The 27,367-nt window shown below is 39.1% G+C and overlaps 1 protein-coding gene and 1 pseudogene across 1 annotated transcript; both read left to right on the forward strand.

The window, feature by feature from the left end:
* Nucleotides 1–900: 900 nt before the first annotated feature.
* Nucleotides 901–17,408, forward strand: LOC110296946 (killer cell lectin-like receptor subfamily I member 1). The gene is made up of 6 exons (XM_021165752.2): nucleotides 901–1,162; nucleotides 12,532–12,624; nucleotides 12,752–12,820; nucleotides 15,767–15,921; nucleotides 16,456–16,559; nucleotides 17,297–17,408. Exons 1-6 carry the CDS (start codon nucleotides 946–948, stop codon nucleotides 17,406–17,408), a joined length of 750 nt encoding a protein of 249 aa, XP_021021411.1. The 5' UTR covers nucleotides 901–945.
* Nucleotides 17,409–23,656: 6,248 nt separating this feature from the next.
* LOC110297121 (solute carrier family 66 member 3 pseudogene) lies at nucleotides 23,657–24,259 on the forward strand (annotated as a pseudogene).
* The last annotated feature ends 3,108 nt before the right edge of the window (nucleotides 24,260–27,367 follow it).

The raw sequence follows: 27,367 nt of genomic DNA on the forward strand, positions 1-27,367 counted from the left end.
CTAATAAAGAAACTATCATTTGATTAAAATATTTATTGTTCTAAGGGGTGTCCACTATTCCTTTAATTTGCATGAATTCATTTCTATTTGAAATTCTGGGTTTCTCTTGGGTTTTGTGAATGTCTCTTTCTCTTTTTTGTTTGTGCTTCATAGGTCCTGTTTCATTAATTTAATGACCCATATGTGTGGAAATCTCTCTCTCTCTCTCTCTCTCTCTCTCTCTCTCTCTCTCTCTCTCTCTCTCTCTCTCTCTCTCTCGTGTGTGTGTGTATGTATGTGTGTGTGTGTGTGAGTGAGAGAGAGAGTGTGAGAGAGAGTGTGAGTGGGTAGGTGTGTAGGTGTTTATGTATGTATGTCTATGTGTAAATTATTGAAATAATTAACTGCTCAGATAGAACCTGATCTTATTTAAGGAGACTGACATGCTTCTACCCTAATGCAGAATTTGTTAAGTTTCTGAGCTAAATATATTTATCCAATCTGAACATTTTACTCCACTAAGTAGTACTTTATTTCATTAATACATTTTATAGATACCTGATTTTAATTGGCTTCAGTTTAAATTTCAAATTGTTCTTTAATAGAATTACATTTTATCCATTTGTATTAATATGGACTAAACATTACACATAGAATGCCGAGAAGGAATCTTGTATGAAATTACAGGTCCAAACCTTTAAAAATGGACGCAGAGAGGAAAAGTAGGTTTGAGCTTTTTGAGGGATGATAGAATCACGCTTCTGAATCCGTAAACGTATCACACTCAGAAAGGGATTTGTACTTTCATTTCCTCCATTTTCCCCAACAACTTCATAAGCAAACATTTCTAACAAGGGCTAAGGCTTAGAGATGGCTCAGCAATGAAATGTGCATGTGATTCTATGTGGCAGAAGGACTCCAGACCAAGAGCAGCAAGCTACCAAGACTGAAGTGAAACAGAACAAAATGCTTCAGAGTAAATGCCGGGAATATACAGCAAATAATCAGGATGTTGCATACGCAGAGTTGAAGACGTGTAAGTCTCCACGGAAGCACAGAATACCTACAGCCAAGCAGAGCCCTGTAATGCTATGTGAAGAGCAGTTAAAATATGGAGAGCTGACATTCCACAGAACACCTCAGCCCCAGCCCAGAAAACAAGCTATGGGAAGAAAAAGACAAGGTACAGTATTGTGACCTTTCTGCAACTGATCAGTCTTGACAAGAAGATTTAGATTATGGCTCTCAATACCTGTCACAACTATTTTAGTCGTCACTATGACACAACACAGAATCCTCTGGGAAGACTCTTGCTAAGGGACTATTTAATCAGTTTGGCCTGTGAGCATGTCTGTAGAAGGTATCTCCATGCTCCAACTGTTGTGGCAAGATTGCCTGCAAATGGGATGCACCATTCTGGGATTTGGGGCTCTGGGCTGTAGAAGAGCAATAGAAGCTATGTGAGCACTAAACATGAGGGTGTTCATTTCTCTCTGTTCTTGACTGTGCAAGTGACCAGCTATTTCTAGCTCCTGCTACTGTCTCTGTTCTGATGAACTGCCAAAGGCAATTGTAAATTGAACAAACCCCTTTGATGCCTAAAGTGTCCTTTCAGGGTATTTTATCACAGCAATAGAAACAGAATGAACGGAAGGAAAATATAACTACTCTAAATTGGTCAAAGTATGTTAATTATGTCTTAAGAAACCATCTCCATTTAGCTAGTCAAAACCACAACACTGTAGTAGAATAAATTATCTTTTAATACATTTCTCTCAAGTGTCATAGAAGCAGTTTCTAACCGAATTGTATTGTGTTTAAGAACTACCTACACATTTGCATGCTGTTTTTAAAAATCTCAATTTATTTCTTTTTTCCCTTTGTTCTCATTTCTATGAAACATTGTTTTATATTATAGCCCAGATGGGTCTTGAACACAAAGCTTTATTTAGTCTCTTGCTTTAGCCTTCTAAAATGATTGAATTACAGGTGGTGTGAGCCATCATGGCTGACTTCTTTTCTTGCTGTTTTGAAAATAACTCAACTTTATTGAGTTCAATCTATTTTAGCCATAGTGGAAGTACTCCAAACATGCAGTGGACCAAAGAAATAGAGGAAAATAGCTACTGTGTTGAAAGAAATATCATACCTCAGTGTTGTAGGAATGACAGGTTGTAGAAAATATCATTTTTATAATATTTTAGAGGAAAAATCTTTGTCATATTTAACCAGATAGTAGAGTAAAATTAAGAAGTTAAATGTAATTTAAAAATCATTTTATTTCTTTTTTTAATTTTTTATAGACATGTGACAGTGGAAAGGAAGAGAAAGAGAAAGGCACTCACACACAGAGACAGAGAGAGAGACAGGGAGAGAGGGAGAGAGGGAGAGGGGGAGAAAGGGAGAGAGAGAGAGAGGGAGAGAGAGAGAGAGAGAGAGAGAGAGAGAGAGAGAGAGAGAGAGAGAGAATATATGCATACCGCTCAAGTCTGTTCTCTTCCACTTCACTTTGAAGCAGTTTCTTCTTAGGTTTCGCAGCCTTCCCACAACTATCTGGACTGTGAGATTCCAGCTGCCAATCCTGTCCCTACTTGAGGGATAACAGGGACAGATGCAGGTGAACATCACTGGGATAACAGGTATTGATGCAGGTATCAATACATATGCATGCCAGAGGCTTTATCCATGGGTGCTGAGAATGGAACTCAGGTTATCAGGCTTGCACTGAAGGCCATCCCCTGGATCCATTACAAAGTATTTTGATGTTCTACCAAGGGATTAGCCATTATTAACTGTTCTCACCTTTAGAAAGACATTCATCACAGGTGATTTACCCAGTAAAAGCTAGATGACACATACTATTTGAATGTGTCTTAGTAGTAGACGAGGAGAATCTGTCCTCAAAGAAACTGGAGTTAATAAACTGATGATTCCAAAGATGAGAGGTGAAAGAACACCAGCCCACATCATCATGGCCAAGTTAATTAAAGCATTTTCTTTTTTGTTAATGTACACAGGCTGGCATACTCTAAGGTGGGGTTAAAGATGTCAACGTTGGATGAGAAAAAAAAAAAAAAAACAAGGTTTTTATAGCTCAGAGGTGGAGGAAATCCAAATGGAGTATTTGGCATTCAAAATAAGCAGGGTAACAAGAGCAGAACCTAAGTCTACAAGTTATTCCTAATGTACTTCTCAAAGATAAACATGAATGCAAGTGGACATAACAAACTAGTGATAACAACATGGACTAAAAACAAAGTCATCTTATGTGGTCATATAACCTTCTGAAATACAGTTAGGGCTGCAGGATGTTTATAAACAAATCTTTAAAACAGATATATGATCGCCATTGCTAAAATAGACAATATAGAACCATTTGTAGTTAAGGTTACAGGTAGGGCATAGAGTAATCCTTGAAAAACAGAGGTTTAATCATAAACAGAAACAAATCTAGTTTGTCTTTACTGTAAAATGGCTTTTAAGACTAAGATGGAGGCAGGCCGGTTCTCCACTGCCCTCTTTCTTGTCTTATGTGCCCCTTTGAAATCTGTGATAAGGCCTTAGCAATCTTTATTTATAGAAAAGTAAATTTTACAATGCAAAAGCTGTATTACTCATCTGTAATTATGCTTGTTTGGCTAGGATACATAGAACAAATATTTTTTTTTATTTTTTTTTATTTTTAATATTTTTATTACATATTTTCCTCAATTACATTTCCAATGCTATCCCAAAAGTCCCCCATAGCGCCCCCCACTTCCCTACCCACCCATTCCCATTCTTTTGGCCCTGGCATTCCCCTATATTGGGGCATATAAAGTTTGCAAGTCCAATGGGCCTCTCTTTCCATTGATGGCCGACTAGGCCATCTTTCGATACATATGCAGCTAGAGACAAGAGCTCCGGGGTTCTGGTTAGTACATCATGTTGTTCCAACAATAGGGTTGCAGATCCCTTTAGCTCCTTGGGTACTTTCTCTAGCTTCTCCATTGGGAGCCCTGTGATACATCCAATAGCTGACTGTGAACATCCACTCCTGTGTTTGCTAGGCCCCGGCATCGTCTCACAAGAGACAGCTATATTTGGGTCCTTTCAGCAAAATCTTGCTAGTGTATGCAATGGTGTCAGCGTTTAGAAGCTGATTATGGGACGGATCCCTGGATACAGCAGTCTCTAAATGGTCCATCCTTTCATCACAGCTACGAACTTTGTCTCTGTAACTCCTTCCCTGGGTGTTTTGTTCCCAATTCTAAGAAGGTGCGCAGTGTCCACACTTTGGTCTTCATTCTTCTTGAGTTTCATGCGTTTATCAAATTGTATCTTATATCTTGGGTATCCTAAGTTTTGGGCTAATATCCACTTATCAATGAATACATATTGTGTGAGTTCTTTTGTGATTGTGTTACTTCACTCAAGATGATGCCCTCCAGGTCCATCCATTTGGCTAGGAATTTCATAAATTCATTCTTTTTAATAGCTGAGTAGTACTCCATTGTGTAAATGTACCATAATTTCTGTATCCATTCCTCTGTTGAGGGACATCTGGGTTCTTTCCAGCTTCTGGCTATTATAAATAGGGCTGCTATGAACATAGTGGAGCATGTGTCCTTTTTACCGGTTGGGACATCTTCTGGATATATGCCCAGGAGAGGTATTGCTGGATCCTCCGGTAGTACTATGTCCAATTTTCTGAGGAACCGCCAGACTGATTTCCAGTGTGGTTGTACAAGCTTGCAATCCCACCAACAATGGAGGAGTGTTCCTCTTTCTCCACATCCTCGCCAGCATCTGCTGTCACCTGAATTTTTGATCTTAGCCATTCTGACTGAATCAATATAATCTTGGAATGTCAATGGGTATTTCCAGTAGGGTTTCCTTGGACCGAATATTCCAACCCTTTTTTTGAGGATAAGAACTGACAAATTTTCCTCTGCAAGTACTTCCTGATCAAATTAGGATTCTTTTGTGAGGACCCAGAAAGACTTGAATATTAGCCAAAGGCCAGGAGAGGATTACAGTAAATGGGGTCTTCATAAGAAGCAATTGGTTTGCTAACCCAGCTGAAGAGACGGAGCAGTCACATCAACTGGACCAGTTTATCTCAGCTTTAACAAGTCCAGGGACTTCCAGTTCTGTAGGACTGCTGGGGTAAGAACTGTGCAGATCACCTTTGGGACACTTTGTAGTCTGTAACTGATTTCTGCATAGTGTCTACCAGCTGAATGGAATCCTGTCAAAACAGATACAGACTAGGGTCAGAAGTTCTGGACACCAGGTTTCAGAACCTGAAGGAGTATGTGTGGAAGAGGCAAAGGAAGACTTTGACCAAAGTCACACAATCTGGAACAGACAAATCAGGCCACTTTTATTGATACATCTGCTTTTTCTCAGCTGGATTGGTTTTACATTCATTTTCTCATTTACCACCTCTTTTAAGAACTTCCTTCATTTAAAAATAACGTGCCCACTGTACTTTTCTCTTCCTTCTTCTGCTCCATCCCTGTGGTTTCCTTTTAAACCAAGAAGTGTAGCAAAAAAGAGGAAACATAGCTTGAGGAAGCAGTTAATATCTAATCCAGCACATTGATACATAACCAAGTGGCCATGGTTGGTAGCAATTGCAGTTACAGTACAGACAAAAGGATAGACTACACATCCAGACAATTCTGATTTCATTGTTGGGACCTAGCATCTCCCCTTATCTTAATCAGGAGATGTAATTCCTTCAATGTACAGAGCTCTCAGCCAATTAGTATCCTGAGTCAGTTCCTCATCCTTGCTTGGCTCCCCTCTGAATATTCCCATTAAATCTTGGATCCAATGATCCAGCAATATCTTTATAATTTTATGATAACCAACGAACTGCTGTTTGGAACAGATTGGTGGACAAGTTGTTGTTAGAAGTAAGTTCCCATAGGAAGAGAACATCAGATGTTAGCCAATGCACCCAGACCAGGGCCTTGTGTTGACTCAACCTCATCACTATTATTAACAAACAGAGGAGTTGCGGTCTATTATTCTTTCCCCATGATCCACAGGGACAAACAAGAATGGATCATAGTCTGAGCTTTCTTTGACTGGTTCTGGGGAAACTTCTCTCATGGACAAAGTGAAGGTAAAAACTTCCAATAGCAAAGCCATGAGTGCAAATGCATTCTCTCAATAAAGGCAGGGGATTCTGCATGTATATCCCCACAGGTCCTTGCTATGTGGGGATCCAACTCCTCAGGCCTGAACATAAGGAAAACGCAGTAAGTTACACTTACACATCTTTCCCAGAAGAGGCTTGGTCACCACCACAGAAGTTAAAGTTAAAGAATTTAAATGAATCTTTTATATTTGGAACTTCCCCTTTCAAAATAAGCAGTAGGCAGGGAAGCTTAGTCTATTGATTGAAAGGAGTACTAATCTGGAGTCCATTTGACCTGTGAGAGGTTGATCTAAGTCCTATGGTATTCTTGACTCCATGAAGCTTACATTAACATTGTTTTTAAATCTATATTGAAGAAAAAAACCACCCTCGAGGTGTCTGTAGAACAGTTCAGGTAGACTCATGCCTTTGAGTCATAGCAAAAGCTATGGCTTTGGGTCTAAAGGTATGGAAAATTTTTCTTTGTCCAAAGGGCTGGACATATAGATGAGACAGTGATATTTTAGCATGCTTAGAAATATCTTTAAGTTTACATTTAGAAGACAAACAGAGGAAATTTAAAATCTTGAACTTGTGACTAAAAATAAGAGTTGGTGCATTATCAACCTATCTGAACTTCATTGATTAGTATTAAAACGTTGAATTTTGAAATTTTAGAATAGCAATAGCACAGACTAATTGGTTTTTTAGACCTAAAGTCATTTTCTGAGATTCTCACAAATTACTTAGACTTTTTATATGTTCCCATATTTATAATTAGGGGTTGGGGATTTAGCTCAGTGGTAGAGTGCTTGCCTAGCAAACACAAGGCCCTGGGTTCGGTCCTCAGCTCTGAAAATAAACAAAACAAACAAACAAACAAAACCAAGGTAACAGATGTTTATAATTTAAACTAATTTTAGACCTTTGTAAATTATATAAACCTTAAATTCTTTTATCCAACTTCTTATCATTGGATATATGTAGGGGATTGATTATTAAGAACAGTCTTTACAAAGCAAGTTCCTTATCCTTTAATGAAGCCTGTTAGTAAGGTAAAGTTGTCTGTGAGTTTACTTTTTTTTTTTTAATCAGGTAACCTAGTATCTCTAGAAAATAAGGCCTGGTTTTTATATGTGAAAATCATTGACTAGGCAGCTGATGCTAAACTGATAAAGCCACTGACATTATTTTCATGGAGCAGAATAGAAGAGTCAAGCCAACAGTGTCCACTATCTGACAGCAGGCAAGCCATGAGCAATTTAGCCCAGGAGTTAGTATTAACACAACTGGAGTCATTAAATTTCAACTTTCTGCTTTGAAAATCTCATGCTCAACTCTAGGGAGTGGTGATCTCTGTCTGTCTTAGTAAGCTTTTTTCATTAAACATTTTAAATGCCATATTTAGCAGATCTCAGGAATGTTTTGAGTGCTGTCCATTAATTATACTTGATTTCAAATAAAATTACCTGGTTTTTTGTTACTTGTTCTAGGTTCTTGAAACATAGAGGAGGCTAAGTAAAGCTAGCCCTTGTAAAGAAATTACATTTGTAAGGAATATGATAATTTTTAAGATGACTGTTCATCTGTATGCCTTCATTATCTTTAACAGCTTACAAGTTAAACAAATTAGTACCTTTTACAAGATTCATGTTCTATAGTTTTATTCTTATTAAGTTTAGCTTTTAAAATTATGGTTCTTGAATTGAAGCATTTTTGGTATCAAAATAAAACTTTAAATCATAAACACAGTCCATATGGATATAAACAACTTTACTTTCCTAGACCTTTCATAGTGCACCATTACAGAATATCATATTTTCTTTTTTGTTGTTTTCTATTAACCTCTTTTTTATTTGATTTTATTTCTTACTTACTCGTCTATTCTGCTCACTGTCCCCCACTCTAAGCCAGCCCCTCCCACCATATTTTCTCCATCATCCCTCCCCTTCTCCTATGAGCAAATCAGGAGCACCCTGGATATCTCCCCTCCAAGGCATTAAAGTTTTTACAAGGCCAAGCACTTCCTCTCCCACTGAAGCTAGACAAGTCAGGCCATCTAGAAGAATATATCCACATACAGGCAATAGGTTTGGGGACAACCCACACTCCCATTGTTCTGGACCCACATGAAGAGAAAGCTGATACATAGCTTTGGAGAGACCTAGGTCCAGCCTGTGTATGTTCTTTGGTTGGTGGCTCATTCTCTGAGAGTCCCAAGGGCTTCAAGATTAGTTGATTCTGTTGGTCTTCCTGTGGTGTTCCTATCCCCCTTAGGGGCTGCAATTCTTCCTTCTGTTCTTCCACAATAGTTCCCAAGCTCCACCCACTGTTTGGCTGTGAGTGTCTGAATCTGTGTGCTTTAGCTGGTGAGTGGAGACTCTCAGAGAACAGCCATGCTATACTTCTGTCTACAGGCATAACAGAGCATCATTAATAGTGTCAGGGATCGGTGCTTTTTCATGGGATGTGTCTTAAGTTGAGTCCATTATTGGTTGGTTATTCACTCAGTCTTTGCTACATCCCATGTCTCTGCTTTTTTTTTTTTTTTTTTTTTTGGACAGTAAAGGTTGTGGCTTGAAAGTTTTGTGGATGGGTTGGTACCCCTATCGCTCCTCCCAGGGTTCCTACCTATCTACCCTAGGTTCCATATCTCCAGGGCTGTGAGTCACAGCTAAGGTCTCCCCCACTGATTCTTGAGTGCCTCTCCTTATCCCATATCTCTGTCTCTTTCTGGAGATGCCTTCTACCTCTACCCACTTATCAGTTTTAGATTTCCATTCATTCACATGGCCATCCAGTCACCTGCTTTGCCCTTTCCCAAACACAACACTGAACCCACCACTCCCCTCCCAATCTCCCTTCTCTCACCCAGTTTCCTTCCTCCACCTGACTTCCATGACCATTCCATTCCCTGTTCCAAGTGAGACTCCTTCCTGTTTTGTGGAATATAGCACAGACATCCTCTATTTTATGACTGATTCCACTAATAAGTGAATACATACTGTACATGTTCTTGTGAGACTCAGTTACCTCCCTCAGGATGAGATCCTCAAGTTGCATTCATTTGACTGCAAAATTCATTATACCTTTGTTTATAATAGCTGAATAGTATTCCATTGTGTAGATTTACCACATTTTTATCCATTCTTCAGTTGAGAGGCATCTAGGTTATTTCCAGTTTCTGACTATTACAAATACAGTTACTATGAACATAGTTGAGTAGGTGTCTTTGTGGGATGGTAAAGCATCTTTTAGGTACATGCCCTGAAGTAATATAATCGGGTCTTGAGATAGAACTATTCCCAGTTTTCTGAAAAATGACCAAATTGATCTCCAAAGTGGTTGTACAGGGTTTTACTCCCACCAGCAGTGGAAGTGTTCCCTTTGCTGCCAGTCTTCTCTAGCACATGCTATCACTTGAATTTTTGATCTTAGAAATTCTGACAGATCTAAGAAGGAACCTCAGGGTTGTTTTGATTTCCATTTTACTGATGACTAAGGACTTTGGACATTTATTTAAGTGCTCCTCGGGCATTCCATATTCCTCTGTTGAGAATTCTCTACTTAGCTCTGTGCCCTACTTTTTAACTGGGTTGTCTGTGTTGTTGGTGTTTAACTTCTAGAGTTCTTTATAAATTTTGGATATTAGCCCTCTGTCAGATATAGAGTTGGTAAAGATCCTTTCCCAATCTATATGCTGCCATTGTATCTTACTGGCAGCATCCTTTGCCTTACAGAAGAATTGCAGTTTCATGAGGTCCCATTTACCAACTGTTGATCTTAGAGCCTGAGCCATTTGTGTTCTGTTCAGAAAATTTCTTCTACACCAATGGGTTCAAGGCTATTTCCCACTTTCTTGCTTTTTTTCTTCTTTTTTTTAAATTGGGTATTTTATTCATTTACATTCCCAATACTATTCCAAAAGTCCCCCATACCCTCCCCCCACACCCCTTTAACGACCCACTCCCACTTCTTGGCCCTGGTGTTCCCCTGTACTGAGGCATATAAAGTTTGCAACACCAATGGGCCTCTCTTTCCAATGATGTAATGTAATTATTAACCCTCTGTTAAAGTTTCAAGTCAACTTTTCCTATAGATGCTACAGATTTTTAACCATAGCCAATAAACTCATAAATCCTGAGGTACAGAATGTTTATTTAGTAGTCTTATAAATCTTGAGAAAGATTTATATCTTAGCATACGTTTTAGACAGTGAAATGACACTAATGTTCTAATTTTGTTAACTCTTCTGCCTTGCTCTTTTTCTGCCACAAAATGGAGTGGCTCTCCTGAATTATTTTTAAGGCATTTTTTTATTAGATATTTTCTTCTTTTACATTTCAAATGCTATCCCCAAAGCCCTCTATACACTCCCCCCACCCTGCTCCCCAAACCACCCACTCCTGCCTTCTGGTCCTGGCATTCCCATGTACTGGGGTATATGATCTTCAGATTTGCCAACTCCAGAGCCAGCTTCTCAATATAGCAGAATAGTATAAAACAGTATTTAAATGTTTCCCATACCCAAAAGACATTTTAATCCTTGCTGAATCCAGTGAGCAGAAAGCTCAGAAATGAGGAATTCTGAGTGTTGGATGTCAAGGAAGCAATGGCAAGGCAATGGTGGATTTGGGTCTTGGACCAGCGAGTATACAAAGGGTGCACACATGATAGCATGTTGGGGTATGTCCACATTGTCCCAGCTAGACAACATGAGAGCAGACCCAGCTAGAGCTTGGTTGATCTCTCATTTCCACCTGTTCCTGGCACAGAAACCCAAGAAATGGAGAGAGTGAAAGTAAAACCAATATATAGAACTCACACCAGGTGGAATGCATGCAGACAAGCAAAACACAAAACAAAACACAGGGCAATATAATAACAGAAACAATGAGAACAATCGTGGCCATTCTGAGGTTAACTGGTTTGACTACAGCAATTTTCTTAACAAATAAGAGGAGGTTTTCAGTTGCCTCCCTCTACAACTCACATGCCAGGTATCCACTAGAGGCGTCTTAAGTGACAGGCTTCACTAATTCAGTTAGGCTGGGCCTTACTGAGGTCCACCTCTGCTCTAGGTATGCCTGGCATCCTCCTGTGTTGGGCCTCTCCAAACCATGTGCTTATCCCAGTGTTATGGGATGTCCTATGGTTCATTGGCTCTGTTGTACAGTCTAGGCATTGAAACTACCAGTAGATACTCAGATGCCTGGTACCTCCTATTTTCTGGGACCCCAGTATCACCAGGGAGTTGTTAGGGTCTCAAAGTCAGTCAGAAAAGGAACTGATGGTTCTGGCTGAATTCCCAATTAATCAGAAATACCCAGTGGAGCCTTGGACATCTCCCTTAGCCCTGGATGGAGGAATGTTAAGCTTTATCAGACCCCCCTATGACCCAAGATTTGGTTCTCCTGGAACCAAAACAGGACCAGAAACCAAATGTCACAGAAAAAAATTAAAACCTTGTGGAAGGAGGCAACGAGTGGAATGTAAATAAATAAAATAATGTTTTTAAAAATTAAAAACTTCCATGATTTACCAAAGGAGGTCTCTGTAAAAGTGAAAGAAAGAATGCTGCTTTTTCTTCTTTTGGGGGCAGCCATTTGCTCAGTAAGTCTGACGAACTGAAAGTGTGCCTCTGTGTCTTGGAATATCTCCAAGGTGAATAACTCTTTTGGAGAAATCTGGAGAAATTCTTCAGTCCTGGAGGGCAAGAGTGAAGGATCTGGCCTCTGAATTTGGATTGAGGTCCTGATCTGGGGAACTGCTAATGCTAATTCTAAAGATGGAGGAAGACCACTAACCCAAATCCTCATGGCCAAATTAGTTAAAGTAAGCAATTAATTAAAGCAAGCTTATTTATTCATGTAAGCAGGTTGCCTCCCCCTCAGTAAGGATTTGAGAGATCAACATTAGATGTGAGAAAAAAATAAGGTTTTTATAGCTAAGGGGTAAAAGGCCTCCAAATGGGGGACTTGGCAGTGAAAATTAGATGGGATTAAAGGAGCACAAAATAAGCATACACATTAGTCCAACGCTCTCATGAAACAAAGATATGATTGCAAGGTGGACATAACAAGGTCATCATAACAAAGGAGAGTCATAACAAGGTAGCCATCGGTGGTCATATCACCTTTAGAAGCAATGTTAGGGTTGCAAAATGGTTATAATCAACTTTTTGAAATAAAGACAGAATTGCCATTCCCGGAACGGGCAGTACAGAATCATTTACAGTTAAGGTTACAGGAGAGCCATAGCCAAGTCCAGAGGAAACAGAGGTTTAATCATAAACAGGAATGAACCTAGTTTTTCTTCACTGTAGGCTGGCTTTGTAACCTAAGTTGCAGACAGTCTTGTCCTTCACTACCTTCCTGGAAGTTAGAAACCCAGTCATTGTTACTGTTTCTTTCTCTTTTCAGGTCCCAAATCAACAGTATGGAGAGTGGTAACTGGCATGCTTGGAGCCTTCTGTGTGTTGCTGATGACAACCATGGGGATCTTACTTCCAAAATGTAAGCAATTATGCAACTACTTCATTGTGTAGCAGTTGTGCTTTCAGTAATGTGATAAGAGTTTTCACATGCATCCACATGATCATAGCTCAAACATTACTAATTCCCGCCATGAATTATGCCCTAGTATTTTCTAGTCAAGAAGAGCAATGCAGAAAAACATCACTTCATATTCTTCTGTGTCCAAATAAGAATGGTGAGTATTAACCCTAAGGATGTTTGTGAGTGTTAACTCTCAGGATATAAGTGAGCACTAACTCTGAAGATATGCGTGTGTGTTAACTCTCAAGATGTAACTTGAGAGTGTTAACTCTGGGGATTTGGTTAGTGTGAACTCTGAGGATGTTACTGAGTGTGAACTCTGAGGATGTTACTGAGTGTGAACTCTGAGGATGTTACTGAGTGTTAACTCTCAGGATGTTAGTGAATGTTAACTTTCAGGATGTGAGTGTTAATTCTGAGGATGTTGGTGATTGTTTATTCAGTAGAGTTCAATTCCAAGACTTTTCATTACTATGGCAAATGATCTTCCTATTTCCACAAACTTCAAGCAATCATGATAGCTAGAAACAGTATTGTTCATTCAGCCCCTTATGATATAAGAACTCACATGGCTTAAAACTAAGGAAAGAGAATCTGAAAAGTAAAATTCCCAGAGATTACAACTATATGTGTTTATCTGCATTGTTCTGTGCTTATTGGAAGAAAATGTGATTCAAATGTGTAGACTAGCAAATGTGAATTGCTCATGTTACTGTTGTTTGAAAATAAAGATCAGTGAACAAAAAGTAATCCTAGGAAATAACTATTTATGTGTGCACATTCCCAGTACAGAGCATGATAAGCCTGTATACAGAAAGCAGTCCTGGTGTACATTCTCAGGAATCCTACAACTGCACATGTGAACAAGGGGAAAGGAAACCATGGACACAAATGTCTGTATGAAGACATTTCTAAGCATTCAATCATAAAAGCTGTCACTGGGCTGATGATTGACTAGAGTGATGGCTGTCATTTTGACTTCATTTAGAGTTAACTAAAACCCAAGCAGCTAGTTATATATCTGAGGGGTTTTCTTAATTAAATCATTTGAAGTAGGAGGACACAACTTTAATCCCAATGTATTGAGGTGGGATTATCCACCTTTAATCTGGCCATGGCTTCTGTTGGCCTGAGTCAAGGATATGGAAGAAGATAACTTTTGCTCTTTGCATGTTGCGTGGACTCTCAATGGCAAGTTCATTCCTTCATTGGCATTAGAACCCTCAGGTATTAATGTTTTCAAACACTGAATAATCTTGTTCGTCAGATTCTACCCCTTCATATGAATTTTTAGATGAATGCCTTTTTCATTACATCTTTTGAGAATTTTATACGAGTACTGTATTTACATCCTTTTCATTCCTCCATTTCCTTCTTCTAACTTCTCAGTGTCCTCCGACCACTCTCATATTCACATATCTTCTTCAACTGCTATTGTTATTTCATACTACATCTATGTAAATGTGTTTAAGGCTGATCATTTGAGTTTTAATAACCTATCAGTGGTTCAGGCTTAGGGAAGATTGATTCTCTCCCTCTCCCCCTCTCCCTCTCCCTCTCCCTCTCCCTCTCCCTCTCTGTTTCTCTCCAGCCATTGATTTCATCTAGCTCTTCATACAGGGATAGGACCTTGTGAAGTTCCACCCATCCATGTTGACATGTCTGTTTTTATTGTCCTTAAGTGGGTCTTCTTTAGGTAACCAAGTTGATGAGATTTCATGGGCACAACTTTTGTTATGGCTAGAAGACAGTACATTGCACCAGATATCCTGCTCTCTGTCTCTGACAATCTTTATGACCTCTCATGTGCCAATTTCTCTGGTCCTTCAGTATAAGGAATGCATTGTAGATATATCAGATTTTGTGGGACACCACACAATTACTTGTGCTCTGCAATTTTATCAGTTATGGAACTTTAACAGTCTCTATCCAATGCAAGGATGTGGGTGAGGATAAGCATCTAGAACACAGCTTGAAATTTCATGGGGTTAAGAACATAGCAGTAGTAGGCTTTGCTCTGAGGTTCATTACCTCACCATAGCCACAGGTAGCTGGCTAGCCTACTGGCATGAATTTCTAAATTCCTTCCTACTGAGTTAGCCTCAAGTTTGATAAATGTGTTCTGGAAATGTGACTTGCTGCTTTCCTTTCTAGTTTTTTTTTTTCATTCTTCTTCCTTTATTCTCTTCCTTTTGTTTTTCTTTTCTACTTATTATTCCTTTACTATGATAGTTACATAGGGAACATTGAAATCAATGGATGCAAGCCAAGATGACCTAACCTAGGAGAGCAGAGGCTGCTGGGATGACATGGGAGCCAAACCTGCTGCTGAATAGCCCTAGGTCAGACATCTCTGTATTTGAAAATGAAGCTAGGCTTCCCTTTGTCTCAGATGTCTTGAAACTGACAAAATGTAAACCTGATCTTTGACTACTCCTTGAAGCTGGAGACAATGAAAACTATACAAAACTTCAGTTTAGTGAGACTAGCATCCAAGTCAGTGAGGGGACTCAAGGACATATGGAAGAACTGGTTCAGTTCAGTCAACTTGAAACAAACCTAGACATACCAGTAAAGAGGGAATCATAACTGAGAACCAGCGTCCATTAGATTGACTTGTTGGCCTGTCTGTGAGGCATCTTCTTAACTGCTAAATGGTTTAAGTATGCTCCTTCTTTAGACACATGCCAATTTTTCTTAAGATGGCGTAGCTGCATAAGGTAGCTATCTGTGTGCCTGAAAGCAAGCCAGTTAGCAACTTTCCTTCATGGTCTCTGCTTCAGTTCCTGCCTCTAGGTTCCTGTCCTGAGCTCCTGTCCTGCCTTCTCTCAAAATGGCATTTAACCTGTAAGCCTGTCAAATAAAAATTTTGTAAAAATTACTCACCAGTTTTTTTATCTTCTTGGGACTGAATAATAGGTCATGGGCAGGAGACTGGCGGGGCCTCCTTAAACCTGGAATCACCCTGGGCACCAACAAAGGCATTCATGAAACTTTGCTCTCTATGTAGGAGTCATGAGTCTCACAAAATCCTAGTAATCCTGCTAATACATAGTCATTCTAGTGATGAGCACTCATTTCACACATGTGCATTTCCTAGGCTCCTCCTGTGATCCTTGTTCCAGTGACTGGATTGCTTTTGGAAATAATTTCTATTGTGTTTTTCGAGAAAACACAAAAACCTGGGCAGAGAGTCAGTCTGCCTGTGGGGAGCTGAATTCTCATCTTGTGATCATAGACTCCAAAGCAGAGCTGGTAAGTCACACACTTCTGCTTTTCTGTCTCTTTGTAACTAGTGTCCCTGAGAACACTGGCCATGAAGATCAGAATTTGACAGACTGAATGTTCTGAAGGTCATTTGATACCTGCTCATGTTGATTTCCTATTATCCTTAGTGAGAACATAGGGAGGGATCTCCAGCATTCCAAGGTTTGATGCTACAAAAAACCCAAAGCAGGAAATGACCTCCAGCTGGCATATTCTATGCAGTAGGACCCAGAGCTGCTCTTCAGTAAGGAAGAGACATTTCACCCAGCACATTAACTATTCCTGTAGCCATAGCACTAGACAGGCTGAAAGAGGAGGACCACTATGAGCTTGAGACCAGTTTGGATTACATAGTGAGTCTCCAGCCCAGTTTGAGTTATGCGGTAAAATCCATATATATATATATATATATATATATATATATATATATCCAAAAATTCAAATTTTGGGGAAGCAAAAGAAAAAGAAAAAGAATTAGGATTGTGTCCTCACTTATGGGTTGTGATATTCTGTACTCAACAGGAAAATTTATTATTGTTTGAAATTGATGGGTGGATTTTTCACAAAATGGATGGAACCAACAGTTCCTGGTTGTGGGAAAATGACATTAAAATACAGAACACCCTGTAAGTACAATGTTTGGATAAAATGGGCTTTGCTGAAGGTAGTGGGATTTTGGAACATGTGTGCTCTGTCTCTATGCAGCACAGAGGAAGCATTGAGAAGAAAGGAAAGCACTCTGTTATGGAAGGAGTACTCTCTGGGCCATAACAGAGAAAATGTTAGCCCTAAGGAATCTTACCTTAGAACATTTGTGTTTTTATTCTACTAGATTCCCAGGAGACATTATGTATCATTTTAGGAAGTTTGTAACTCAAAAGCAATGATTCTCCATCTGTGGGTTGTGACCCCATTTAGTGCTGAATGACATTTTCACAGGGGTTCCACAGAAGATATTTTGCATATCAGATATTTACATCATAGTTCACAACAGTAGCAAATTTACAGTGATGAAGTAGCAACAAAATAATTTTATGGGGTCACCACATCCTGAGGAACTGAACTAAAGGTTCCCGGCACTAAGAGATAGAGAACCACTGCTCAAGCCTTGTACCATTTCCTATTGATTTGAATCCCAGTCTCACTTTTGCAGACAGTGTAGGATTAGCTTGTGTGTGGTGTTGTCTATTAACGGTACTATTGGGCGATTAAAGCTTATCATCCACACATGACTCTTTGTTTCCTTCCTGTATCAATACATTTTCATCTCTTTGCCCTGTGCTAATTCTAACTCTAAAATTAAAAATGTGATCTCTAATTACTACCTTTTGATTTCTGACTTTTTAAATTGTTTTTTACACAGAATAAATGATTCAGAAAAGAAGAATCATAGCTGCCGTTATCTGCGTGGAAACCTAGTCATGCCTGGTGACTGTTCATCTAAGAAATCATACACTTGTGAATTTAATATATGATGACACCAATTTCACTAGTATAATTTTATTTAATTATGAAAATCAAAATGTCTGTCATTTGTTGAGTTTATAATTTTTACTCTCAATTTAGTCAAAAGGCCAACAATGATGGTTTTTAAGTTTTGAAGATTTTTTTACTGAACTGAGAAGATGCTGATTATTAGTTTTGCTTTCCATATTGTATTGAGATTCATTAATATTCTTACCAGAGATCATCACTCTTAAATATTCAATACCATTATGTAGAGTAACTTTAAAACACTCTTGAAGTAATGAAAGAATCCCATATCAATTAAGTGGTATTTTTAAAAGTTATCGGTGTACTTTTCATGTATAATAAACAGGGACTCTACAGAGCATGTGGAGGTCAAAGGGCAACTTGATGGAATTGGTTCTCTTCTACATTTATGTGGATTTCAGGGAACAACAACCTCAGGTCTCCAGACTTGTATGAGGTTTGCTACCCACTGATCTGTGTTACTGGCCTGGATTTTTGTTTTGGAGTATGCTTAGACTATGTTACTCAGCCTGGTCTCTTTTCCCAGAGCTCAAACTAGTTTTGTATCTCAGCAGATCTAGTAGGTAAACCAGAGATGCAGCCTCACCCAGTGTAATACTCCTAATGAGCAGATATATCTGGAGATTGTTCAAAAGACATATTGAAGATTCTGCTTGAAATAGCAAGAACGGGTTTGGTGGGAAAACAATAAATAACAAATGCAACTTAAGTTGAAATAGTTAAGAAGCTTAGAGTCTGGAGCTCAGTCCCAGTGAAGGCTTTGAGGAATAGAGTGCATTCAGCTCTGCAGAGGCTATGGGTTCAATTCCCAGCACCCATTTGCCATCTCAAAAAGCAGCCTGTAACTCTAGTTCCTATAGATCTGGCATCTTATTTTCATCTTCCTACATGCACATGATACACACTAAAACTCACAACTGTACTCACAGATCTATTGAAGTGACCACCACCATACAATATTCATACCATATTCTCCTGACTCCATTTTGTACATTCTTACCTTTCTACCCACCTACACCACCTACCCTAGAAACACAATTAAATTCCCATGTTCCAGATGTTTTAACCAGAATAACAAATATTTATACCAATTTAACATAAGCTAAATAAATGGAGATGATATGACTCAAAAATTGTCATGCTGTGTCTAAAATTATTAGAATGTTCTACTAAAAATTATTGTTTCAAGGTTACTTTGATCCTTGTCTAACCTTGATATAAATTATGGTCTTTGTAGGTTTTGCCTTTAAAAATACTGTGCCCTTGAGTTTCAGCATCGAGATGTTGAGACATGAACTTGCTCTTGGTCAACAGCTAATAAAGGACTCATATATTTCCACTTAGCTTTTTTAAAGGAAGGTTTGTATCTTTCTTGTATGGACTATTACAATAAAAAAAAATACCAAGTAAATCAACTTTTGAAACAGAAACTCAGTCTGGCCACAATTGTAAGGCATTGCCTTTTCTGGAAAGCAGCTAATACTGCACTTTCAGCCATTTGAAAGGTGACATGGTGATGAGAGAACAGATGAGAGAGCCAAGAAAGGAACAAAAACCATCATGGGAAAACAGAATTCTTGTGCTAAAAGTCCCAAACTGAACATTTCAAATTCTTATATTTCAAATCTTTGAAGAAACAATAGTGAACAGTTCTCCAAATGCGGTTCTGGAAATTATTATTTGGGTTAAAATACAATAAGCTGTAAAACTATGAAGAGGAACTTCAGAGAGGAAAACCACAGCTATGAGCTCTATTGTCATACTGCTGACATTTAGAGATGATGACTGTTGGGTTGGAGCAAAGGCTCCATGTCTGATAGCCCTGGCTGTTCTTCTAGAGGACTCAGATTTACTTTTCAGTGCATCAGAGTAGCTCATAATCATTTGTAACTCCAGTTCCAGTGAATCTGATGTTCTCTCTGTTTTCAGAGGGCATACACATGGTAAAGACAGAGCCAAAGGCCCATACACATAAAATAACAATGGTGATGCTGGTGATGACTATATAAGGAAAAACTAATAATAAAAATAAAGATGATGACTCTACATGTAATACATCCAAACATAACTGTTATGGTCAATAGAACAATAATATAGATATTTTATCAGAATTAGTAAATTTTAAAACCTCTTCAGAGGTTTTTTCATTTGTCTTTCAATTTTTTTTTCATTTGTCTTTACAAGTCATCCAGATTACAGTGTTCTGTTACACCATGTACTGGCTGGTTTGGGGTGTCAACTTGACACAGGCTGGAATTATCACAGAGAAAGGAGCTTTAGTTGGGGAGATGCCTCCATGAGATCCAGCTGTAAGGCATTTTCTGAATTAGTGATCAAGAGGGAAAGGCCCCTTGTGGGTGTGACCATCTCTGGGCTGGTAGTCTTGGGTTCTATAAGAGAGCAGGCTGAGCAAGCCAGGGGAGGTAAGCCAGTAAAGTACATCCCTCCATGGCCTCTGCATCAGCTCCTGCTTCCTGACCTGCTTGATTTCCAGTCCTGACTTCCTTGGTGATGAATAGCAGTATGGAAGTGTAAGCTGAATAAACCCTTTCCTCCCCAACTGGCTTCTTGGTCATGATGTTTGTGCAGGAATATAAACCCTGACTAAGACACACCAAGCAGACTAAAGCAATGCACTGAAAAAACGAACAATAACTGAAGCTTGACACAGAGCTGATACCACCAAGAATGAGAATCAAAGCTCAAGGGTGCTCAGTCTCAGTGACTCTCTCATGTCCACAGGTTCTGCAGTGAAATCTGGAAAATAAATTCCATGGTTCTTCTAGAAAGGAAGGCTTGCCACCTTAATAATCTCTCCTCCCTCTATCTCCCTCTTTTCTACTTTCTTTTTCCTCTTCTTTCTCTTCCGCTCTTTTCTTCATTCTTTCCTTCATTTCTTCTCTCTTTTTCTCCTACAGCTACCATCTCTATTTCCATCCATCTCTAGAACCTTTCCTGTTATTGTGTAACAATGTCTTCTGAGATTGAAACATCTGTTTTGCTGGGAAGCTCATTAATATAGGAAGGAAACAAATCAAAATAACTTCAGGAAGTCCCTGAAACTATCACACAATCTATCTTTCCTGCAATAGTATGTAAGTAGAGGAGTGCTGAGAATCATTCTCAGACCAAATGAGTCACCTGGAAAGGGCACTCTTCAGGCTGTTGAACTTCCTTCAGGCTTTTCAGTGTGCTTCCGGTTTCTGGCTTATGTGCACTGCCACCCACACTGAGGAAATCTTTGGTGATCCAGCTTTGAGTAATTTCTGTTCCAACAAGTAACCCAAATAAACTCATTCACCAAATTGGAATTTAGTGATATCTGTACTTTGGTCTTTTATCACCTTACTATCTGGAGTGAGCATATACTTTTTCACATCTCCTTAGTTATAGTGTCACACAACACCTGTATATGCCAGGGCTTTTGCATATGTCCAGATATATTTAGGAACTCTTTATGGAAATCAAAATTCCTAATGTAGAAGTTGGGCCTGGTTCTTCCTCTCAGCCCTATGCTTCCAGAAAAAAAGACTCAAACTCAAAATATATTTATAAATACCTTGACTGTATAACTAGACTCTTCTCTTACTAGAACATAATTTAAATTAACCCATTTATTCTAATCTACAGTCTGACATATGGCCTGTTACTTGTGTCCAGGTACCTTCATGCATCTGTCTTGTCACATCTTCCTGAATGAATCTCCTGCCTAGAACTATTCCAGAATTCTTTCTGCCTCTTGAATGTTCCATGCCTAAGCTATAGACTATCATTTTTTTTATTGGCAGGTGCCATATCTATACATATGTAAGATATTCTCTTTGCACCCAATGTAGACAAAATAAACACAAAAATAAAACCAATCTCTAGCACATTTAAGTTCAGAAAATAATAAACACATCATAACTTCTTCACTCACCACAAATGGACAATACATTAAAGACTACATGTCTTGCATCACTATGAGCTGAATTATGACTTGGGTGTTATTTTGGAATAGGATGTCTGCAGGGATCTTCCCGTAATGCATAGTGGATAGCCTCAAAAGCCTTCCTTTGAAAATTTAGGTGGAAATTCCCATGACCCCACATCTCTCTCATTTCTGCATTCAGTAAAGAATAGAAAAAACTTAAAAGAAAATTCACACAAGTGAGGCTAATTCCATCTGTTTAGGTGCAGATCAAACCAGTCCAAAGGAGCCCCTGCTACTTCCTAGACTAGGTTCCCCAATACCCATTCGAAGGCCTCCTACTTTTACCCTACCACCTACCTTGTAGGAGGGTCCTTGCCTCCAATTTTGGCAAACCTCAGTGACTCAGCTATCAGAAGCCAAGCCCCCAATCTGATTAGAGACTTCCTAGTAAATCTGAAATCAAGCAGGCTGCCAGATTCCAGGCCATAAAGCCAAGAATACCAAAGATAACATAAACTAAAGAAATAAAATACCCATCTAACAAACACAATCTCAGAAATCAGCACCTAGAATAATCATTATAATCATCCCAAACCCACATCATTAAGTGCCAGTGTAAGAACATGATCAACAACAGCTGTGGCAATATGGCACCACCAAAGACCAACAATACTAAAGACCAGAGATGCAGCAAGGTGGAGAAGAATCCCAGCTCAAGATCCCAGGAAACATGTTTACCCATCAAAGACCAGCCCCAATAGCAAGTTTCAGAGCCTGAGATGGGGAAGGGACATTCATGAAAAGTGAAGACACTGACCACCTGTTGACCTTCAAACCAATGTCCCTGAAGAGCTCATCTTTATTTATACAATCTCAATCCTGCTCAACTGAGTGTGGCATCATTGGCTATTTTGTTAAAAGAAATTATAACATCAGCATTTAAAAATCTCCACCATTATAAAAGCCCCCAAGAGTTTTCCTTGATCCTTACCCCTCCTGCTGAGTTGATCACTACCCCTAACCTTATTTTGCACTACAGAGCACAATTTCAGCAAGCCAAAATAAATGTTTAGCCAGGCATGACCTGTACACATGAGCATATACCCAGCTGCTAGAAAATATGGTTACATAGTTATGAAAGGTGAGAGACAGATTAAATATTTGTGGGTATAAATCCAATCATCAAATAGTACTCCTCTGTCATAATAATTTTAAATTGCAGACAGAGACATGTTCATTGTACTGATCATGTCCTCCCTGATCAATTCCTGATACAGTCTTTCCCAGAACCATTTTTAAGTCAGACATAGCTTTCCTATTTACTAAGGCTCTGTTGATCAAACATAGCCTCTCCAATTTTAAGTCTCTGACAGAGAGCTAATATCCAAAATATATAGACAACTCAAGAAACTAGATATCAACAAGTTTAAGTAAACCAATTTTTAAAAAATGGGTACAGAGCAGAGAATTCTCAACAGAGGAATCTCAAATGACCAAAAATTACTTAAAGAAATGTTCAACATCTTTAGCCATCAGAGAAGTACAAATCTAAACAGCTTTAAGACTTTGCTCACACCTGGCAGAATGGCTAAAACCAAAAACACAAGTGGCAGCTCATGGGTCCTGCTGGCTAGGATGTGAAGCAAGAGAAATGCTCTTCTACTGCTAGTTGGAGTGCAAACTTATCGGTCCACTTTGGAAATCAATATGCCAATTGCTCAGTAACTTGGGAATTGATTAACCTCAAGACACGTCTATAGCATTCCTGAACTTATTTATACCCAAAGGATGCCCCATCCTATCACAAGGACACTTGCTCAACTATGATCATAGCAGCTTTATTGATACTAGCTGGGAACTGGAAATAACCTAGATGTCCCTCAACAGAAGAATGGATAAAGAAGAAGTGGAACATTTACACAATGGAGTATTACTCAGCTATTAAAAATAATGAAATCCATAGGAAGACCAGAAGTCTCAACTTACCCATACCCCAGGGAGCTCCCAGAGACTGAGCCACCAACCATGAGCATATAGGATCCAGTCCAAGGCTCTGGCACAAATATAGCAGAGGTCTTTCTGGTCAGACCTTAGTGGGAGAAGATACTCTTAATACTCAAGAAACTTGAAGCCCCAGGGAAGAGGGGGCCTGAAGAGGGGAACACATTCATAGAGGCAAGACGAATGTGATGAGGATCTGTGGGAAGGGGGAAGTGAGAAGAGGGTAATGACCAGAAGGTAAATAAATAAAATAATAAAAGGTGGGGGTTCTCACCTATAAGATCTGGAAGCCCCCTGGCTCAGCACACCTGCAGAATGGAAGACAGGCTGCTATGGTTCTTCAACTGGAATATACTGGGCATGTGTGCTGCACTCAAGCTGCTGCAGATCTATCTGTCCCTGGAACAGCATGCAGGGCTCAGAATTCCTAGTTTACTTTTGGAACTGGCAGGGTTCCTGGTCTTCCGTCGTTACCAGTATTACTATGGGAACCCACTACACACCTACCTGGGATACCCCATTCTTATCGCAGAAGACATTGTCCTTCTGCTCTTCATCTTTCATTTCAACTGGAATGTGAAGCAAGCCTTGTCCTACATGACCATATTTGTGTCTTCTTGGTTCATGCTTAGCCTGCAGAAATGGATTGGTGACTTGGCCATGAACTTATGCACAGTCATTAGTACAGTCAATAAGATTGATCAGCTCCAGTATTTGTGGAAGGCACAAGATTCTGCAGCTGTAAGCACACTGACCTGAGGCCTCTCTACCTACACCTATGCAACAAGAATAATAACAATTTTAATGAACACCAATGACTTTACAATTCTTATACATTTTGTGATCATGTTGGTTTTAAATATATGGGTAACACCAACTATATTTCACTACCAGAAGTCTGTCACCAAAACTGAATGATGCATGTATTCTTTCTAGACACAGTGGACTTCAAATGACTGGACCAGAGGATGCAAAATTGCGTTTCATTGCTACATTTAAAATCTTTTACTAGTCAACAATTTTAGAAACTTTAAATCAGGTTTGTTAAACTTGAAAAAGCCACATAGCTGGATATGGAAATGCAAACCTATAATCCCAGCACTTGGGAGTCTGAGGTAGCCTGGGCTACATGGCAGAGTTCTGCTCAGTCAGAAGTGGAACTGTTCACACCTGGACAGTTAAACTCTTCCATAAACTAGGTCTTGGCCTTGTATGGCATAATGCAGTATAACATCCTCTCAAGCCAAGCAGGCCTATCAAAGTATACAGAGATATGACTGGGTTCATATACTAAGCAGTCCTCCAACACAGTGTGCCTTAGCAAGTTTCTAAACAGAGCCCCATGTTTAGATGAGGAAATCCCAACAGTCTCCCCATTTAACCATAATGCCACCATTTTCTAAAGGGCTGTATCTCACAATTACCTTTTCTGGAACTTAGTGTAGGTTCTAGCTACTGAAAGGTATACGTACAGCAAAAAGTATTGTTAAGTCCTACCCAATTCTTAGGGATTTTATTCATACTAAAGTATGAATATCCTAAGCATATCCTAAGCATTGTTGTCTGCAGTACTTTCCTCTGATGTCTTATAAATCGAACCATTAAAAGGTCAGTTTCTTCTTCTACATGAATGTCATTATTCTGGTATACTGCATGAAAATAAATGATATTTACTGGAAAATGTTTAGTTTTCCACATTAATAAACTTTAATTTGTTGAATTCCAATAATAATAATTGATAAAAAAAATAACATCATGGAATTTGTAAGCAAATGGACATACACACATTCACACATGGAACCAGAAAAAAATCATTCTGAGTGAAGTAACCCAGATTCAGAAAGACAAGCACAGTATATACTCACTTATAAGTGGATATTAGATATGATAAAATATAATCATGTTACAATCCACTGATCCACAGAGGCTAAGTAACAAGGAGTTGGGGGAATGGGAACATGAGGATCTCCTGGGGAAGGGGAAATAGATTTCCCAAGTGGACTGCAGAGAGAGGGATTGGGAATAGGAGGGATTATATGGAGGATGGAGGGAGAAAATACTGGGAGAAATTACTTGAATTAGGGAGCATTTGGGGGCAAGGTGGAAATGCAGTGCAATGGAGAACCCAATGGAGTCTGTAGGGGCGGCCCTGGTGGGGTTTCATAGTGGTAGCATTGTCTATGCTGGCCATCTTCTGTTGCTAGGCAGGGTCTCACTCAAGTGAAGGGGTTGGGACACCAGCACAGCCACAGAGCCTTCTACCTACAGATTGTCCTGCCTGAAGAGTGTTCTGGGACCAGAGCCTTAAGCAGAATCATCATCAAAGAGAAAAGAAAGACTTCATCCAGTAACACATGGAAACAGATACAGAGTCCCAACGGCAAACATTGAGTGGAACTCAAGAAGTTCTACTGAGGAGGAGGGAGGATGGGAAAAACCAGAGGGATCAAGGTCATACCATGAGAACACAGACCACAGAGTCAACTAACCTGGACTCATGAGAACTTGAACAGATCATGGATAGTGTAGGAGTTTGAAATAGGTCCTCTGTATATATATTATGGGTGAACATGTTGGTGTTCTTGTGAAAATCAGAACAGTGGGAGTAGGGGCTTACTCTTTGGTCTATGTATGGGACCCTGACACCCAACTGGGCTTCATTGTCCACTTCCTTGATATGATGCTATGTATCTATCTAGTCTTATTGTACTTTCTTATGCCATGTCAGGTTGATGTCCCCAGGAGGCCTTCTCTTCTCTTGGGGAAGGAAAGAGTGGTCCTGGAGGAGAGGGAAGGCGTAAGGAAGATGAAACTGCTGTCAAGGTTTAATATATGAAAGAAGAATATTTTTAATTAAAAACATTCACAACAGTCTATGCAAAGCAGGGAGTAAGGCATAGTTTCTAGATGGAGTGATGCCATTAAAAAATAAGAATTTTGCATAAAAACTATAGGAAATGTCCTTGAGTGCAGCTGGATCCTACCCATCATAGGCTCAAAGCTATAAAGGTATTGGCTCATTTGAAAGACCCCTTTGAGAGGAGAGTTCTAGCATGTCTGCCTTGTGATGAGCTCTTTAGCAAAATCCTTGTCTAAGTAAAGTAATCCACACACATAGACACCAGTGTACCTTTAGTCATAGTGGGACTATCTATTGCTTGAACTGTCACTGGAGTTTGTTATCATATAGTGATGCTGGTGTGACAGCTGTACAGAATGAAACAGTTACAGGGTCATGGAGGCTTACAACTAAGTTTCAAAGTACTTTCAGACAAAGTATAACAAGATCAAGATTTACACAGGCATCCCACAAGAGACTGAAAAATGAAGATGTGAGAGTGAAGCTGAACACACAGTGGAGACTCCAAGAAGTTAGAAATACCAAGAATGTGAAACATTTGCTGAGGAAATGGTAGGTAGCATGAAAAGTCCACCCAACAGTGGATGGCACCATCAATGGATGAGGCTACCAAGTCAAGTGAGCTCCATATCATAAGACCAAAGGCCAGATGTTGAATGTGGAAATATGGGATATAATGTTTTTCCCACTGAGTTTTGATCTCGCTTTATTCTGTTCCTTTCTTATTTTTCTTCTCTTTATTTCCTTGGGATTGTTTACTCTATACCACTTTACTTTAAACTTACACAAATTGTACTTGCTTTCACAATGCCTTATAAGGTATACCTACATTTATAATATCTTATACCTTATAATGCCATATACATTATAAGGTATACCTACATTTATAATATATATTATAATACCTACATTTATAATACCTACATTTATGTTTGATTAAACAGAGTTTGTATTTTTGCTTTCAAAGATTTTTCTGAGGGGTAGTTCAGATCGTGATGACTTTTGGAGGTGAACTGGCACATGACATTAACATGTGATTTAAGGAAACTTTGACAAAAGTACTATTAAAGTTTATGAAATGTCCAGAAAATGAGTAAATGTACCCAGTCTATGGTATAACACATCGTACCAAGACATAACAATATCTCCAATTTCCTATGACTCAG

The sequence above is a fragment of the Mus caroli genome, unplaced genomic scaffold (assembly GCF_978045245.1).
Source record: "Mus caroli unplaced genomic scaffold, Mus_caroli_1 scaffold_7, whole genome shotgun sequence".
Lineage (NCBI taxonomy): Eukaryota > Metazoa > Chordata > Mammalia > Rodentia > Muridae > Mus > Mus caroli.